The following is a 19,413-nucleotide window of genomic DNA, read 5'->3' as shown; positions in this document are numbered from 1 at the left end:
GCATATCCAGCAGAATGATTCAGGGTTGAATCTCATCTCAGGGTTTTTCTCAATCTTACATTTTCTTCCTCTTTACTGTTTAAGAATGCAATAAGCAATTCCATGTATATCATTCTTCTATGCCTGTCAAATATTATATATTTTTATATTTATATATTTCATATTAAATTAGTACATCATGCGGGTATGTATTTTATCACCCAATCATTGTATCTCACCTGCCTATAAATAGAATAATAATTGACAGTAGTCCAATTGTCACCTTTGAGTCTATTGAACCCGAAGTTCATACCTTGATCGTGTATTAATTAAAATAATCATCCACACCCAATTGTATAGGCAACTCCACGAATAATTGTGTTATTGTCCCTGTTTTACTGTTACACTGATCATAAATGGGAGTGCTCTATTTTGATCCAATCGGTTTAGAGCATAAAAATGCGAACTAAATGATTCGTTGAAAAGCATTAGAAATACTTCATAATGAATAAAACGCCAGCTAGTTAATCATCTCGGTTATCAATGTGGTAAATGTAGAAACAATTTTGATGTTGCTTCATAGTGTAACATACATTGGCAGTTCATCGTATTCTGGAATTTGATCGTCAGGATTTGGATTGTGCCGTGCTGGTAGTGACGTTAAAACAGCATGAATTCTTCGGCTTTGGAAGATGACTTTTGGCAGGTCAACTATCTTATTTTTCTCAAAGTTACCAATATGAATTACTTAATTTTGTATTTTATTTGGCCAGTGACTGGTTTATTAGCAGCGCTTGGAAATGGATTTGTTATGTTTGTCATATATCGATACAATAGACTACATCATCCACGTTTCTACTTCTTATTTAATTTAGCGTGCGCAGACTTTATATCCGGGATCACGCTTGTTTTACTAAGCGTAACACGTGCGCTAAATAGAGAGACATACACCGTGGTATTGTACAGCGTTGGTGTTTTCACAATATTGGTATCTGTTGCTAACATTTTACTAATAAGCCTAGACCGATTGTTTGCCATTTTAAAACCGTTTCGTTACGTTAAAAAAATGACTACATCGACTTCCTTCAAGTTAATTGCGTGTACATGGATAGTTGGACTTCTGCTGGTAGTGTTCGAATACACTATACCGGATACGCTATTGTATACATGTCCAAAATCAAACATTCAAGATATTCGATTAAATTTTCTCTTTCCTGTGATAACGGTATATGGAATGATCGTGATTGTTACCGTCGTACATATGAAGATATTTATGATCGCAAGGAGGATATCACTGTCGATGACTAGTAAGGCTGTTAGCAGTGCCCGCCGAACAGAATTAAGAGCCGCTAAAACTACAAGTTTCATCGTATGTGGATTTGCTGTCTGTTTCACGCCTCTTGTCGCCTATCACAACCTTATATGCTTCTGTGTTCCTCTGTCTCTTGACAGCATCGCAGCTTTCAGTACCATACTCTCACTCACAGCGTCGTGTAATTGTGCTCTCAATCCAATTATATATTCATTTCGTAAAGATGACATTAGAAAGTGTATATTGCGTGCATTGAAGAAATTCAAGGTATGTAAATTGTGACAATTTACTGTGATGGAAAAAAACTCTTAAACTATTCGAAAATATATAGCACAGCACGTATAAGGCAATGAAAACACTTTTGCTGGTTTTTCTTCACTTTGTAACAATCCAAAGATCCCGTCCTCCTGAAGACAAGTCTCCCGATCATAATAGTTTTGTCCGTGCCTTTGCCTAATTCTTCCATTGATTATTACAAAGAGGAAGGCGGACAGTTTTCAGCAGACACACTTTGTAATATTATGCAAGAAAGAGTTTAGAAATAGTTGATGTGATGTTATATAAACGCTTGCCATTTATTTTATAAATGAATTTTAAAATAAAAAAACATTTATTTCCTAAAGGTGCTTGCGCTAATATTAAGCGATTATTATCGATTGGTTTTCTATGCAGGGAACCCGATGTGGAGACGGGTAGCATAATTATATTATTTTTGTATTTATTACGACGAGTCTTCTAACTATGCCGTTTCTAGGCATGTCTATTTTAATTAATACGCTGTCTTATTTGTGCGATGCGATTGTACATTTTGTGTAATAGCTAACATTCTAAGTATAAAAACTGAATTTATTAGCATAGCATTGAACATCAATATAATCAATATAACTACTGAGGTATTATGTAATTAAATTATAATAATCCTTGAATACATGGATATACTAGGTTTTGTTGACAATTTTGTAAGTCAGGTTTTTCATCATGATAATAGAAAGAGATATTACAGTTCATTACCCATCAATCTTAATGACACTTCGTATGATTCGCAACTCCCTAACGACTCGATACTAGAATATTAAATTAATTTAATTTGTTTTTGTATCTCATTTATTAATGATTGTTCGGATATTGATATGTTAAATATTGTTTTAATGTTTATAATATAAGTATATATTTTTCTACAACTATATTGTGGTGGTATTGTCATCCATACAGAGTGACAATGATTCGAACAGAATATTCAATTAAAATGATGCTATATATTTCTCTGGCTGTTTTACTTTTTCGTCTTGCTTTAGCTTTTTGCTTATTTTATTTCGTATCTCCATTTAGAGATGCAGCCACAGCATTGTCATTTTTTTCTTATTAACTTGCCTTCGGATTTAATTAAAATTGTGTTCTTATATTACTTCAATATATTATTAATTTCATTGCACTGATAATGATAATTAATTTGACACGATAAGGATGAGAAAATCTGTGAGAATTATGAGAAAAAGTCGCCCAAACTCCGACTCTAACCCGGAACCTTCTGCTTGATATGCAAATATCCTAACCATTAGACCCGGAACTTCCATGGTATTGTTCAAACTCGATTGGATACCGATTCTTTAACATTCTCGGCGTGGTACGGCGTTAAAGCAATAGTTCCTCAATTGTACGCATGCGCACCAGAGATCATATATAATACATTTATGTTAATATAATTGTTTATTATTTAATATTATTATATTAATATAAATTAAATATATTTTTTCTAGAAATTCCTGTTCGTACTAATGGAATATTCGGATGAAATAAAAATAATTACTTATCTTTATAATTATCAGCTGTTTGCTGCAGAGTTTAGCTCCGAGTTTAAAATGTTTTCTGTTTATAATGATATACAGACTTAGTTTCTAATTAGTCTACCTTTATAACATATTAATTTGGATGTGGCGATGATTATCGTAGAAATGTTGTTTCTAAAGGTATTACGGATTATGACTTGTTGCAAATGCGTCGGTAATTAGTCTAGAAAATTGATTAAAGCCTCAAGACTCGAAACTCGGAATGTTATTGCTTTCTAATTAGGTAAAAAAAGTGATGGTAAAATAGAAATATTGGAAATAATTGTTTAAAGGTGTGTGGTAATGACGAATTTCAATAATGTGCTGCCAAGGTATCGTTAATTAGTCTTATCCCAATTATAGTTAAGATAATTATAGAGATGATATTTACACCAATTAGCCGTAGGCCTACTGCAAAACACAATTGCTTAGCTATTGCGAAGAATATTTGCCAATATGGATGGGGGCGCTGCTCTACAACTCATATAGCAAAGCTACTCATAGCAACCACTAACATCCAGTCCTTGCCGGAGATTAAGACTTGTTGTTGACGTGACAACAAGTCGAAATTAATTACTGGTTTAACGTAAAGAATTGTATACAGATATTGCGAAAAGTAGCTAATAATTGGTCTGATGTTGTTTCTATTCTCACTTGCGCTCAAATCTAACCCCAGCCCTACGCTCAAAGTAATAGAGCAAACATCTGACCAAAAAGTATAAACTCTATAAAATTAAATCATCACCCTTAGTTCAACTTAACTATTTCTGAATATTTTATTTATGAGATATTTTTGTTGCTGTTTCCATTATTTTCGTGCACTTTTTTTTTTCTATGTTTTTGTTTAATACGTGAAACGAAAATTTATTTTTTCTAATAAAATAATATAGACTAGGAAAAAAAAGTAGCATTCGGTATTAATATAATTGTGTGTTAATATAACTTGACGGAAAAACTAAATGAGTGAAAACGCATCTTCACCACCTGTACGCTACCGATTGGTCAAACGAATTGTGTTAATGAAAGTTATTCTAATAATGATTTTTATTGAACTACCGAAGTCATATGTATTCTAGAACTTCTAAAATAATGTTTATGTATTATCATATTTTTATGTGTGTGTGCTCTAATGCTTTAAGATAACCTAATTAACACATTCCCGTTCCGTGTTTCAACCCGTACCCCATCGATGGTATCGGATTTCAAAACGAATACACACGGCATAACTGATGAAACTGATATTATATTAGTAGATAGTCGATTTTATTTATGCCTATAATTGTTTTCAATAGCAGTATAATCTATAAACGGATTTTCTCATCAATAATACCAGGGAAGAATTAAAATTAACTCTTCCCTGATAATACAAACATTGACTTTATTTTGAATTAAACAAAAAAATAAGAAGGTATATTTTTAAAAACGCATTAAAAAATTATGATTTAAATACGATCATTGTTTGTCTGCATCTGACATTAAGAGAAGCCTATCTTGAAAAGAAGCCCAGTGGGCTTGATTTCGGGATGAGCTTCTTTTCGAAATTACTTTTGCAAACCAAAGAGGGGGTTTATTTTTATAATTTTTTTTCGGTTTTACGGTACTCTTCCTATTTAATTTAGAGTGAGGCATACCGGTAATTATGACATAGAGGATGGTACATTACATATTTGATATATTTTTTTAGAGTGTATGTCTTGTTATAGCAACATACCGTATCATTTAAAAATGACCTTTACGTCGTGATCAAATCTTAAAATAATATAAATTGTGACAAATTATCTATATTGTCTGTACAATCAATCTGCACAATCAATTTTGTTTACAATTTGGATTTGATTTATAATTTTAGAGTAGTTTTATGGAATCCATTAGTACGCCCTCAAGTTTATTTGATAGTTGCTTTTTTAAGCTGTGTAAAAATAAAGCACTAACTGTAGTTGGGCTGAGGGTTTACAAAAAGTAAAGTTGCAAACAAAACACAAAAAACGTTAATATGATATGTCTGTAAAACTTTTTTCAAACAACGTCATCTAGGCCTACACACGGCACGTGGGAAAAGGCACGTTGTGGGCGTGTCAATTATTGACGTCACACATCCGGTTCACGACAATCGGGAATGAAAACGCGCCAACTAGAGAGACGTAGTTTTCATTCATTAATATTTTTATCACAACTGTGACACGCTTGCGAGGGCTACGCAGTATTTTGTGTATTTATTTGCTATTTTGTTAAATTAACCATGGAAAGTGGTTCAGTGTGCTCTGCTGGTAGAGTGGGTAAAACGTAAGTATATCTATTATTAAAACTAATTATCAATAGTAATACTCTCTACCCTAGGCTTAGGCTAAGGCCTCATTCATTGTTACTGAGTGAGTGTCGGCGCGCCTCTAGGTAGGCCTACTAGTACTACTAGTGTAGTAAAGAGTTTATATAGCCTATATAGGCCTCTCAGTCAGTCTCTGTCTGTAGTGAGTAGGGGTCTACTACTAGCCTAAGCTAGCCCTACTAGTAGTACTAGTACTACGCCTAGGGCTAGGCCCTAGTTAGTAGGCCTAAGGCTAAACTAGTAGTAGTAGTCAGCCTACTACTAGCTAGTCTAACTAATTTCATTTTTTACTTTAGTTAGAAACAAAGCATGGCATGGATGGTGTCCAACAACAGAACAGCTAACTTTGCACAAGAAGCCTAGGCTAGCGTTTAACTTGTGTTTTTGTGTTTCAAATAAATTACGGGTAATTTTTGTCAAAGCTGGCGGTATATTAATGTCAGCGTATGCCAGCCGTTGTAGTAACATTTTGATACAGTACATTGTCCAAATTTATACAAAAAAGGAAAAGAAATGAAATTAATATTTTCTTAATACCTCGTCTGGACTATTGTACATGTACATGGGCACTTTTCATGATTGTAGATGAGGCATTATTACAGTAATTGCAACACAAAACTTAACCAAAAATAATGAATTAAACTATATTTTTATCAAAATAATTAATAACAATTAAATGTACAATTTGTCCAGCTGTCCTCTGTAATTAGGCTGGATATCCAAACAAAAATGCCAATAGGTTCCAGGATGTGATTAGTAACCACAAGGTCATTTATCAAGGTCAAACTCAAGTTCAGTTACTTGACACCATTTACTTGGTAAAATTACTCAACTTTATCTACTAAAGTAATAGGAGCTTTCACAGGAGCAAATGAAAATAAGTTTGCTGTCTCATACTTTATTGTGTTTTTATCCTATGATTTTATGTCGGAATAAAGAAATAATAAATAAATGTTAACTTTAACGGATGACGTCAACATTCTCCTCATTTGCATATTATTAGCAAAATTCAGCGAACAATTGCGGGAATGTACGTTATGATGTGGTGTTTGATGTGCACTGTAAAATGAGCCCAGTTTCGATACATGGTTCTAGCGTGTGGCTGATTGTGGGTACAGTATAGAAACTGCCTTGCTGAATGTTGTTTACTGTATTCTTGATATCAAAATAATTGAGCATTTGTTTTCTTTTAATTTGCTTTGCTGGAACGATGTTCACAGTAACGTCCAGTAAGTAAACATATTGTAAATTGTTTGCCTTTTTTTTTATTCTTTAATGGTGAAAGTAGAGTACGTTATTAATTTATTTTAAAAAGGCATTCTCTTTTGTGAATTTGGAATTTCTGCTTGGTTTAATAATAATAAATGCATTTATAGACAACCATATATTTCAATACATCTGTACGGGTAACAAACTCACCCTTTCTCTAGATAGTCTATATAGCCTTTCATTGATCTCAATGGCATTATTGTACCTTCCTTTCACTTTCTCCTGCTCCACCTTCTCCTGTCTTCCTCTCTTTCACTTCCTCTTCCTTCTACAATATATCCTCCCTCTTCCTTCTAATATCTCCTCCCTCTTCCTTCTATCACCCTTTATCCCTCTCACTTCCTTTTCCTTCTAATATCTCCTCCCTCTTCCTTCTATCACCCTTTATCCCTCTCACTTCCTTTTCCTTCTAATATCTCCTCCCTCTTCCTTCTATCACCCTTTATCCCTCTCACTTCCTCTTACAATATTTCCTCTCATTTTTCCTCTCATAGTCTTCTTTCTCCCATCATCGTCACCTTGCTTCTCCCCTCTCCCTTTTATGTACCCTTTCTCCCTCTTAACCTTTATCCCTCGGCCTTCCATCCCCTCTCTCTCCCTCTCACTTCCTCCCTCTCACTTCCTCTTAAAATTTCGTCCTTCTCCATCTACTTTTCTTCCTTCTCCCTACCTCCTTTTCTTCCTCTCCCTCCCTCTCATTTCCCCCTTCTCTCATAGTCTAAGTCCTTCTCCCCTTTTCCTCACTTCCTTACTTCTTTCCTCTCCATTTTTCTCTTTCTCCTTCTCCTTTGCATCCCACTCTTTTTCCCTCTCACTTCCTCCTAATTATTTCCACTTCTTTCTTCTCCCTACTCCTTTTCTTCCTCTCCCCTCTCATTTCCACCCTGAATAGCAGTATGAATAATTATCTGGTATTTTGTACTTGATTTATATTTTTATCACCATGCTTCATTCATTTTAATGCATTGGATGCTTTGCATGTGACTAAAATAAAAACATAGGTTTTAAAATACACTTACAATTAAATAGATGGTGGTTGGTCATAAAGCACTGATTTGGGAATAGCTCACTGTATGCTTTCTTGTAATTGTATATTTAATAGATACTGTGGTGTTGTGATTTCTGTATTTTTTCATAATATTTTTTACATTACACATGATATGCAGTGTTTATTTTCTTTAAATGAAATGAACTTGAAATTTGGTGTTGGTACAGTATATTAAAAACAAAAGCTAAAATGCCTCTTGTGACCCACATTCAGTTACTTACAGTATACTTTGAAGCCCATAATGGTATTAAAGTTCTTATTTGACCACTCAGGCCGGTCACACCAAAAGAGAACCTACCAGCCCCCTGCCTCAGACACTTCTTCACCCCTTGCACACTATTTGAACATTTTGATTATTTTTTCAGCTATAGCTATGATGAGATTGAATCAATGGCCAACCTCATCCGTGGCAAGGTGTCGATCAAGCCCGAGATTGGAATCATCTGCGGAACTGGTTTATCAGGACTAGCTGCTAAAGTTGAAAACCCAGAGGTCTTTTCTTACAAAGATATTCCAAACTTTCCTATCAGCACAGGTATAAAGCATGAACAATTTTGTTTACCTGTATATATTGTTTCTTTAGATAGATTTCTAGTTTTTTTATTTGAAATATTAATTTTGGATCATTGTTTGGATGAACTCATACAGTACATGTGGCCCCCTTAATAGAGGTTAGTTTTATTGCCTCCTTGTTCATTAAATATGGGAAAGAGTCCCCTTAACAGAGGTTTTTCCTGATCAGGGGTATCCCAATGGAAAGCTACAGTACAGGTTACTGCAGTATAGCACTTTACATTAATTATAAAATGGTATAAGGTAGGGTTATTTCCATGCTTGCCTGATCTGTCCATCACAGGTCACTACTGGATAACGACTTCAAACCAGGATACATCCAGGACTTCTATAAAAGGGACAGGCATGTCTTGACCACTCCACATAAATGTCTGTATTTTAAATAGAAAAATTCAGTAGTTTTTTATGCATCATGTCAAACATTCTCCATGTAGTACAGTACATTCCAAGTATAGAGGTATATGGGTCATTCCATCTCAGATCACCCAATTAGTTAAACCCTACCTTCTTCAATTTTGGTGAATGGGTAATTTATAGTTATTTAAAGTCAAAATTTAACTTTATCAGTCTAGCGGTTTTTAAGAATAATTATTTCAATTTTCAATTAGCGTAGGGTTTAACAATGCATTTTTTTTTTGGGTCAACTTAGATGGAAGAATTACCCATATACTGTACCAATATACCGTAATATAAAGGTCTATTCAAATTGTACTTAAAAGTAAGTCAATATTTTGGCATAACAAAGTGATACTAGCACAGTAGTAGTGATAAAGTTCATCCATTGTCCATGTCCAGCAAATAACCGTGGAAAGACCATCGGACATAAATGGAGTGGTAAACAAAATCAATTTGACCATCAGATTAGCAAGGAAAAAATGCAAATGTCGCCTTCCAATGTTTTTTGGAAATCATAACTAAACCGAAAAATCAATATGATTTTATGACAGATGTGCCATACAGTGTGTTGACAATGTGTTCTCAACTTGCTATTTAAATTAATTTTCGTCTTGATAAAAAATTCTGTTAAATAGAAAATTTCAGTTGTTTTTACGCCTCACATCAATCAGTTATTCTGCACATGCCCACGTGTTTCTGATCATGTTTCTAACAGACAGTACAGTAGTTGCTTAGTGCGTCATGAAATTAAAAGTCCACCACGCTGTGTTTTAACTCCCCCGTACGATCAGGGAAAACCCTGGAAAGTGCCCTTTCATTTGTGTGGGTCACGTTAATTTGTCGTTTCCAATAATGTATTAAAGGCCAATTTAATTTTACTTGGTTTGTATAAATTTTTCCCATTGTATTATCTTCATTTTTATACGTCTTCTGTAATTGTGTATCTGTACAGTTAATAACAATACAAAATAGATAATTATTAAACTGTAATTAATAATTGTTTTGCATTTTTTAATAAATACAGTATTAATCGATGATAATGAATTAATAAATCATGTTTAAATTTTAAATTGTTGAAAAAATACTTTTTTCTTTTCCCCCTCCATTCATCTCTCTCACTTTTCCCTCTCCCTTCTTCCCTCTTCCTTCACCCTTCTTCCCCCTCCCTTCTTTTCCTCTCCCTTCTTCCTTGTTCCTTCTTACTTTTCCCTTCTTCCTCTCCCTTCTTCCTCTCCCTTCTTCCTCTCCCTTCTTCCTCTCCCTTCTTCCTCTCCTTTCTTCCTTGTTCCTTCTTCCTCTCCCTTCTTCCTCTCCCTTCTTTCTCTCCCTTCTTTCTCTCCCTTCTTCCTCTCCCTTCTTCCTCTCCCTTCTCTTCCTCTCCCTTCTTTTCCTCTCCCTTCTTCCTCTCCCTTCTTCCCTCTCCCTTCTTCCCTCTCCCTTCTTCCTTGTTCCTTCTTCCTCTCCCTTCTTCCTCTCCCTTCTTCCTCTCCCTTCTTCCTCTCCCTTCTTCCTCTCCCTTCTTCCTCTCCCTTCTTTCTCTCCCTTCTTCCTCTCCCTTCTTTTCCTCTCCCTTCTTTTCCTCTCCCTTCTTCCTCTCCCTTTTTCCTCTCCCTTCTTTTCCTCTCCCTTCTTTTCCTCTCCCTTCTTTTCCTCTCCCTTCTTTTCCTCTCCCTTCTTTTCCTCTCCCTTCTTTCTCTCCCTTCTTCCCTCTCCCTTCTTCATTGTCCCTTCTTCCTCTCCCTTCTTCCTCTCCCTTCTTCCTCTCCCTTCTTCTTTGTTCCTTCTTCCTCTCCCTTCTTCCTTGTTCCTTCTTCCTCTCCCTTCTTCCTCTCCCTTCTTCCTCTCCCTTCTCTTCCTCTCCCTTCTCTTCCTCTCCCTTCTCTTCCTCTCCCTTCTCTTCCTCTCCCTTCTCTTCCTCTCCCTTCTCTTCCTCTCCCTTCTCTTCCTCTCCCTTCTTCCTCTCCCTTCTTCCTCTCCCTTCTTCCCTCTCCCTTCTTCCCTCTCCCTTCTTCCCTCTCCCTTCTTCCCTCTCCCTTCTTCCCTCTCCCTTCTTCCCTCTCCCTTCACCCTCCCTTCTTTTCCTCTCCCTTCTTCCCTCCCCCTTCTTCCTTGTTCCTTCTTACTTTTCCCTTCTTCCTCTCCCTTCTTCCTCTCCCTTCTTTTCCTCTCCCTTCTTTTCCTCTCCCTTCTCTTCCTCTCCCTTCTCTTCCTCTCCCTTCTCTTCCTCTCCCTTCTCTTCCTCTCCCTTCTCTTCCTCTCCCTTCTTCCTCTCCCTTCTTCCTCTCCCTTCTTCCTCTCCCTTCTTCCTCTCCCTTCTCCCTCTCCCTTCTTTTCCCCTCCCTTCTTTTCCTCTCCCTTCTTTTCCTCTCCCTTCTTTTCCTCTCCCTTCTTTTCCTCTCCCTTCTTTCCCTCCCCCTTCTTCCCTCCCCCCTTCTTCCTCTCCCTTCTTCCTCTTCCTTCCTTCCCTTTTCCTTCTTCCCTCTTCCTTTTAAAGCTGTTTTAAACTATTTTAATCTCCTGAATCCTATTCAATTTTAATACCTAGTCATTTTTACACCGTGTTTCATAACTTATATTTTTTGTGCAATTATGTGTGTGTACATAATATATTATATTGTATATCTATTTATTTTTGTATTGTACTAATAATTGTCAATCTTCAAGAAGAATTTCTGTTTTTATTTTATGATGATGGACAAATAAAGCATTTCAGTATTCAGTATTCCTTCTTTCCTCTCTCTTCTTCCCTCTCCCTTTTTTCCTCTCCCTTCTTCCCCCTCCCTTCTTTTCCTCTCCCTTCTTCCCCCTCCCTTCTTTTCCTCTCCCTTCTTCCTCTCCCTTCTTCCTCTCCCTTCTTCCTCTCCCTTCTTCCTCTCCCTTCTTCCTCTCCCTTCTTCCTCTCCCTTCTTCCTCTCCCTTCTTCCTCTCCCTTCTTCCTCTCCCTTCTTCCTCTCCCTTCTTCCTCTTCCTTCCTTCCCTCCCCCTTCTTTCCCCTCCCTTCTTTTCCTCTCCCTTCTTCCCTCCCCCTTCTTCCCTCTCCCTTCTTCCTCTCCCTTCTTCCTCTTCCTTCTTCCTCTTCCTTCCTTCCCTCTCCCTTCTTCCTCTCCCTTCTTCCTCTTCCTTCCTTCCCTTTTCCTTCTTCCCTCTTCCTTTTAAAGCTGTTTTAAACTATTTTAATCTCCTGAATCCTATTCAATTTTAATACCTAGTCATTTTTACACCGTGTTTCATAACTTATATTTTTTGTGCAATTATGTGTGTGTACATAATATATTATATTGTATATCTATTTATTTTTGTATTGTACTAATAATTGTCAATCTTCAAGAAGAATTTCTGTTTTTATTTTATGATGATGGACAAATAAAGCATTTCAGTATTCAGTATTCCTTCTTTCCTCTCTCTTCTTCCCTCTCCCTTTTTTCCTCTCCCTTCTTTCCTCTCCATTCTTTCCTCTCCTTTATTTCCTCTCCTTTATTTCCTCTCTATTCTTTCCTCTCCCTTATTTCCTCTCCCTTCTTTCCCTCTCCCTTCTTTCTCTCTCCCTTCCTCCTTTAAAAAAACTTTATAGTGAACTATGTAACCATTCAGTACGTCATGTATACTAATTAGTAGTAAGTATACTGTACACTTGTTCCAAACATCCTGGTGCACTGTACCACATAGTAGTACAGTAGCCCAGGCTGCGGTTTTCAAATGTTAATGTCTCAATAAACTGGTTATGATTATTCAATAAATATTTACTTGTGATTAGTTTTATCATGACAAGAGTTTTATCAAACGGTTTGCTGTACTTAATGCCTATTAGGTAATCTTGAGTTTTATCGAACTGTTTACTATACTTAATGCCTATCTGTAATCGTGACAATAACGAACATTGCTTCCGAGTTAGCGTGATTACATCATGTGACTGTGTGACGCCAGAAAAACAAAACAATATAGAACAACAAATTTTGGGGTCAATATAAAATCATTTTTCAAATCAACATCTGCTGTGTGAATTCTGTTTAGAATGTTATTTCCGTCTGTCATTATACAGTACAGATGTTATATTAGGTTATTTGCTAGATAGTGCGCCGCACTTCTTGTAAACATTGAAATGCTAAGTGCTCGTTACTTTTTGATGACATTAGTAATATACAGTAGACGATGTAAATTATTATTATTCCGCCCCCCCCCCCCCCCTCGTCTCGAAAGATGTACTAAGTTCTTTTGATTTTTATCTACTGTATTTATTGCATCATTTTTACCCAACAACATCTGTCTTGACAGAGGTTACTTACAACATCAGTATCAGAAGTCTCGCGCAGGCCATGTAATGTCTACTTCCCTATTATAACTTCAAGTGTAATGCAATATGCTGTATGTAAAATCATATATTGACCTTATGTCTGGAGTTTTAGGTGACTCTATTTGGTTTATAATTCATGTGAGGCAGGTACGGTTTATCAGTTGACGAACAGTCAAGTTTAATGATTGTACAGCGGTGGAATAAAGTAGTACATTAACATAAACATCTGGTAGACTACAGCACAAAGGTTATTGAGGTATACTGTAGCATCCTGTGTTTCTGAGAAACTTGCCTTATTGGGCCATATGTTTACTTTGTGGTAGTGATTATTACCTCCACCCAGGTACTAAGGTTCTGACCCTAGTAATGACAAAATGGTAGAAAACCACAGCATTTAAGCATTAGAAATGACTGTATTATCAACATTCATCAAACAATTATAGCGATTAAAATGGCTGAGCAGTTAAAGTGACGTTTACCTAAAAGAGCCAACAGTATTGGCAAGGGTTCGAGGCCAACTCGCTCCATGTTCTCGGATAATGACTATAAACCGTAGGTCCAGTGATAGACAGTTATAACCTGTGTGCACTTTAAAGAACCCAGTTCATCATTTGAGACGGGTAGGGGGTTACCCCGGTAAACTGGTTCACAAAATAGCCCCTGTATCAGGGGGATTACCACCTATCTGATAGGACAGTGATTAATTTACTATTGTAATGTTGTGTTTGGGTGGGGTCATTGTGGGTGGGGTCTTTGTAGTACGTTACTTAAGTGGTAGGTTTATAAACCTACCATGAATACTGTGATTATCTACGATTTAACATAATTAGGTTGCCAGGTTATCATAATACAACGTGCTATTTGTTTTGTTTAAGCTTGTCGTCATTCAGTGGTATGTCATTTATCTCAACACTTCTTTTAAATGTCATAGGTAATCTTAGAGATTTACTAATTCAGACAATGTACCATACTGTGTCTAGGGTTTCATTAGAAACTGCATATATTATAAATAATAGTATATTAATTTATTTATTGTACAACTGTTGCTCCTGTTACTCTGCCTGTGTACAGACTACTGTAATAGAATGCACAGTAATTATTTTATTTTACTCTGTATCAATATATTATCATAATTTTTAAAGACATTGTAGATATCTGAAGTCAATTATATTATTTTAGACTACCTGTACTTAAAAAACCAATCTTAAAAATCCTTGGTAACGTTACAAATACAAATCCTTGAAATGAAGTATTTTATAACTGTTTGTAAAATTATTAAATTTTAAGTTATTTTTGTTTTTAAGTTGAAGGACATAAAAGTGAATTTGTGTTTGGTCACATCGAGGGAAAACCAGTGATGTGCATGTTGGGAAGATTCCATTTTTACGAGGGATATTCATTACCCGAGGTACGTAATGTTTTACTGTATCAACATGGTTGAAAAGATATAGTTTTGAATACAGTACACCCCCTTTTTTGGAACGTCCCTATTCAGAGGTCATACCTATTCTGGAGACACCTGTATTACAGTACACACCCCTCTTACAGTACGTTCAGTAGAAAATGTGTGAAACAAACAAGGCGTACAGTACAGTACAGTATTTTTTAGCATTAGCTCCTACTGTATTTAGGGGCATTCTCATTATGTAGACACTTTGATGAAGGATTTTGACTATTCAACTGTATTAATACTGTTCTGTATCTATGTTACATAATGGATATTAAACTGCAGCGAGTGAGTGGTGAGCGGTTAAGACGGTAGAACCGCAATTACAAAGCCATATTAAACATCGGGTTCAAGGCTCACTCGCTCCATGGTTCTGGTGGTAGAACGAGTCTTCTCAGATAAGTACAAACCAGTGTACACATCAAGCTCATGTGCACTTTAAAGAACCTAGTACATCTTTCGAGACGAGTAGGGGGTTACCCCAGTGTACTACAGCAGTAAACTTACACAGCCACTGATCATAGCTGGGCCCCCTGGGAGAACAGTCTTTGACTAAATAGCCTATACCTAGTATAAAGAATAAAGAAAAAATGAATGAATGATTTCTATTTTATTTGTTCCTACTTGATTTAGCTTACTATACCGGTGAGAGTGATGCGCCTACTTGGTATTAAGACCTTGTTTGTAACAAACGCTGCCGGAGGTGTGAACAGGGATTATAACGTTGGTGACGTAATGATCATCAAAGATCATATCAACATGCCAGGGCTATCAGGCAACAATCCATTGTGTGGACCCAACGATGAAAGGTAGGTCCTGTACACTAGTTTCTGTGGGAAACATTTTGTTTTTAAAAAAATTAGATGAAAGTTCACAAAATAAATTAGATTTTAATTTCTGTTCTGGAGCAGCTATCATTCCAGAGTGTCCATTATTTGGGGATGTTATCTAACACACAGTATACTGCACGAGGCAGAACACCCACATCTCTCATCTTTGCATTAATAATACTTAACCATTGAACACAATTGAACTCTGGACCATAGGATTGAAACAAGCTTGAAGTAGCACTTGAGCTACCAGTAATACATTTATACAAAATAAGACTCATTTAAGAACTGGACCACAGTAATATAAAAAATATATAATATTAAAAAAAATTTATCTTATTTTTAATACATTTATACAAAATAAGACTCATTTAAGAACTAGACCATAGTAATATAAAAAATATATAATATAAAAAAAATGTATCTTATTTTTAATTATTGTAAAAAAAATATCTATAAATAATGTGGATTGTTTGATACTGATAGTGAAATGAATGGGAAAAAAGGACAAAGAAAGTTATGAAACATTACAATTTATTATGTCGCAAGATTGTGAAACATACTGGTATAAAATTATAATATGTGGTAGATGTTTATTCATTTCACTTGCATTTAAAAATATATAAAAAAAAAACATGCATACATTATTATCATATTATAAAATGGCAATAAAGAAGGTTAAAGAAAAAGGTTTTTCGAGTTTAATCACCTTTACAAAAATGATATCAATGATTTTATTATATTCATGGTATCTCTCTGTGTGGCTTTACATTATTTCTAGAATGCTAATATTATTGAAATGCACCTTTACCGTCTCATACATGCTTGTGATTTTATTGATCCTTAAATACAGCCTGAAAGACTAGCATGACCTTTTACCTTTGTCCATTCTATTTTGTAATCTGTTTGCTTTTAAATCTTTTACAAATTACCCTAAATTCCATGTCTGGTTCCTGCTGTTGTGTGGTTTTATGTCTACGTGATATGACGAAACTGTGCACCGCTCCTGTGGACTGGTCACAACGTGAAACAAATACATGCTGTTTTTTTCCGTTTTTGTTAATTTAAAACACTCATTTTCTGTAGATTTGATTGTTTCTCTCATACAACAAATGTATACAGTTTTATGTTAAATGATAAAATTAATTTTCTCGGTCTCCAATAATTGGATAAACTCTGTATAATAATATCAAATGATGCATTTTTTATGAAATGGAATTTATCCAATCGTTTCCTCCTTTCAATAATAATTAATAATCTTATCATTATTCAAACAATTTCTAAATCTCATTTTCAATTTTTGTTGCTGTGTTTTGAGAACTTTATGATTTCAATATTATGCTGGTGGTTCCTGTACAGAAGTTACTTATAAAAAAACATGTTAGTTTCACATCACCTCCTTATCGCATATTGGAGGTGATGTGAAACTGAACATGTTTTTTTATAAGTAACTTCTGTACAGGAACCACCAGCATAATATTGAAATACATATTTGTGGTTGCAAATACAAAGTTTAGGGTGAATAACACCATGATGTAACAACGCCATCACCTAATCACATTATCTCTCAATTTATCTATAACAATAGCATCACCCAATTTATGTCATCTCCTTAAAAGATAAAATTTCCATTGTATTCACCAAAGTCGAAACATATTAAACATTCTTATGAGACAAAGGTTACTTGGTTTTGGTAAACAGTAAATAGACCCTATAGTAATTGTATAAGAGCTCTCAATTCAAGCGAGATTTGCACTACATTCAACTCTATTAAAGATTTGCAGAAAGATTTACATTTTCAAAATTCCACACCTTTTTGATAGTGTAACTCGGAATGGGTTGTGGCAATGTCGCTTAGTTGTTTTAATTTAAATTCTTGTCTTTTTAAAGATTTGGACCAAGATTTCCTGCAATTTCAAAAGCATATGATCCTAAGCTGAGAAAGTTAGCACGAGATCTTGCAGACAGTCTAGGCTATTCGTCGTTCTTGCGGGAAGGCGTCTACTGCATGGTGTCTGGACCCTCATACGAATCCCCAGCTGAAATCGCCCTCATCAATAAGGTTGGAGGAGATGCAGTGGGTAAGAAAATTTAAAAACTAGGTTGTATATTCAGGGGTAGATCCAGTGGGTTCATTTGGGGCATGCACTGCTCAATTGACAGCTAAAATAAGTCACAACAGGCTATACATTTTTTTTTATCATCATCCAAATGAATGTTTATTGGGAGAGAAAAATGATTACTGTATTGCTGACATTTACTGGTTATTTGCAGGTATGAGTACATGTCCAGAAGTGATTGTTGCCAGGCACTGTGGTTTGAGGGTTTTTGGTCTTTCTCTTATAACAAACAAATGTATAATGCTGGGAGATGAGGAGACGGATGAGGAAGCTAACCACAAGGAGGTCCTTGAAGTCGGTGCCAAGCGCAATTCTGCCATCGAGTTACTATTCCAGAAACTTATAGCCAAAATGGAGTAACAGAAGTTACAGAAGATTTCTAATTTTATTTAATATCCTGAATTTCTGCCTATACCTTAAATTAATATTTATTTTTTCTTCAGCCAGTGTAAATATTCTAAGTGTTATTGATATAAGCTTTGTCGTTTATTTAGGATTTATTTCTTTAACTATATCGTAAAATTGGGTATTTAAACTAATATAAGTATCTTGTTTTTTTAAAGACACCTTCCCTACCTTTTTTAGATCTATTTTAAGATCACAAACTATATTTAATCTAAAAATGATACTATATGGTCCTATTGCGATAACTTTTTTTGTCTTTGAATGGTTAAAAATGTAAAAAATAAGTCAATTCTAATAATTATAGCGGCCCGCTATAAATCCCAAAATGCATTGCGCGCGGATTGATATTTCTGTTTTTCTTCTGTAATTCACCCACTTTTCGATCGATCGTGAGGCCAAAACAAATGGAAGACTCCTAACTTTTCAGCGAAAATACCGGGTTTTCCCCAATTTGTATCAACGGAGTCTGGCAAAAATAGAAAGACTAATGCAGCAACTATACAACGTCAGGCTAGGTATATAAGTAGCATACGATGTTCGTACGTTACCGATGTTTACCAGCTAGGCCTACAAAACTAAGCCTAGCTAGGCTAGGCCTAAAGACCGTCCACGAGAGGTCAGTCGCCGCGAGCTACCTAGGTAGTGCATTGTTTCTCACTTTTTATCATAATTTACCATAAAACGTACATTTAAGACAAGGAATGAACTGGTTTAATGTTTTTAAAGTAATATATATGTATTATTTTTACAAAACGTCACAAATTGTACTGAAGGTGTCTTGAAGTACTGTTCTTTACCAGAGTATAGTCGCATTAGCTCTTCAGCTAGGTCACTCGCAACAGAGATATAACTCGCAGAGCAATGCTGAACTGCAATGCAACTCCGATAGCGCTTTTTTGACTATGGTAAAGAAAAGAGCATGTAAACGTATTTATGCTCTATGTCCTGGACTACCAGCATTCTTACTCTTGAGGGACAATCAAAGCATATTGATCAAAATGTTGAGAAACTCTTTTCAGAACTACATACGTGTTGTACCGCAAACTTTATATGAAAACATATCTATTGTTAAATTTAATTTGTGTAATTTTGTTTTATATTACAGTATTACGTTTCGAGAAGCATATAAATGCTAGCGTTAATATCCTAATCGATCGCGTTTACTACGTATACCTGACATTCAGACGATAGAAATCAAAGCCGACGTATTACGATTATTTTCCGCGTCACTTTCATCGTTTCCGCTAATTTTTGTATTTGGATCGTGCGTATCGTCAACTTTAATCAACGTACAAATGCATTTGCTTGCTTGTTTTTTGAACAAATATTTTATTACATTACCTTATTAAATTTGTATTACCAGTATTTATTTTTTTTTACTAAATATGCACAAATATATTAGGGTAAAGATTTTTACCTAAATAACCATTAAAACAAAACAAAAACTTAAAAAGAGTAAACTTCAACCATGAAGGAATATATATTTCCCCCTGGCTTTAATTAAATTTATAAGAGATCGTACACAAATACGCAAAATGTATTTTCAATATGCATTCCTTAAAAATATGCTGTAAAACTGAATTTTTTTCTT

The 19,413-nt window shown here is 35.3% G+C and overlaps 2 protein-coding genes across 2 annotated transcripts; both read left to right on the top strand.

The window, feature by feature from the left end:
* Positions 1–504: 504 nt before the first annotated feature.
* On the top strand, positions 505–2,592 carry LOC140056715 (trace amine-associated receptor 7d-like). The gene has a single exon (XM_072102184.1). It carries the CDS (start codon positions 650–652, stop codon positions 1,571–1,573), a length of 924 nt encoding a protein of 307 aa, XP_071958285.1. The 5' UTR covers positions 505–649; the 3' UTR covers positions 1,574–2,592.
* Positions 2,593–5,266: 2,674 nt separating this feature from the next.
* LOC140056106 (purine nucleoside phosphorylase-like) lies at positions 5,267–19,194 on the top strand. Its single transcript, XM_072101358.1, has 6 exons — positions 5,267–5,400; positions 8,126–8,295; positions 14,325–14,428; positions 15,101–15,276; positions 17,188–17,378; positions 17,572–19,194. The coding sequence occupies exons 1-6, from the start codon at positions 5,357–5,359 to the stop codon at positions 17,775–17,777; spliced, it is 891 nt and encodes a 296-aa protein (XP_071957459.1). The 5' UTR covers positions 5,267–5,356; the 3' UTR covers positions 17,778–19,194.
* The last annotated feature ends 219 nt before the right edge of the window (positions 19,195–19,413 follow it).

Source organism: Antedon mediterranea, chromosome 8 (assembly GCF_964355755.1).
Source record: "Antedon mediterranea chromosome 8, ecAntMedi1.1, whole genome shotgun sequence".
Lineage (NCBI taxonomy): Eukaryota > Metazoa > Echinodermata > Crinoidea > Comatulida > Antedonidae > Antedon > Antedon mediterranea.
Note: the sequence above shows the minus strand (reverse complement) of the source record. Positions and strands in the feature narration are given on the sequence as shown.

Bases quoted from the DNA above. Each gene is read 5' to 3' on its own strand.
- LOC140056106 (XM_072101358.1), top strand. From the start codon at position 5,357: ATGGAAAGTGGTTCAGTGTGCTCTGCTGGTAGAGTGGGTAAAAC. The intron at 5,401-8,125 runs GTAAGTATATCT...TTATTTTTTCAG, and splicing joins GCTGGTAGAGTGGGTAAAAC to CTATAGCTATGATGAGATTG. The intron at 15,277-17,187 runs GTAGGTCCTGTA...GTCTTTTTAAAG, and splicing joins TGTGGACCCAACGATGAAAG to ATTTGGACCAAGATTTCCTG.
- LOC140056715 (XM_072102184.1), top strand. From the start codon at position 650: ATGAATTCTTCGGCTTTGGAAGATGACTTTTGGCAGGTCAACTATCTT.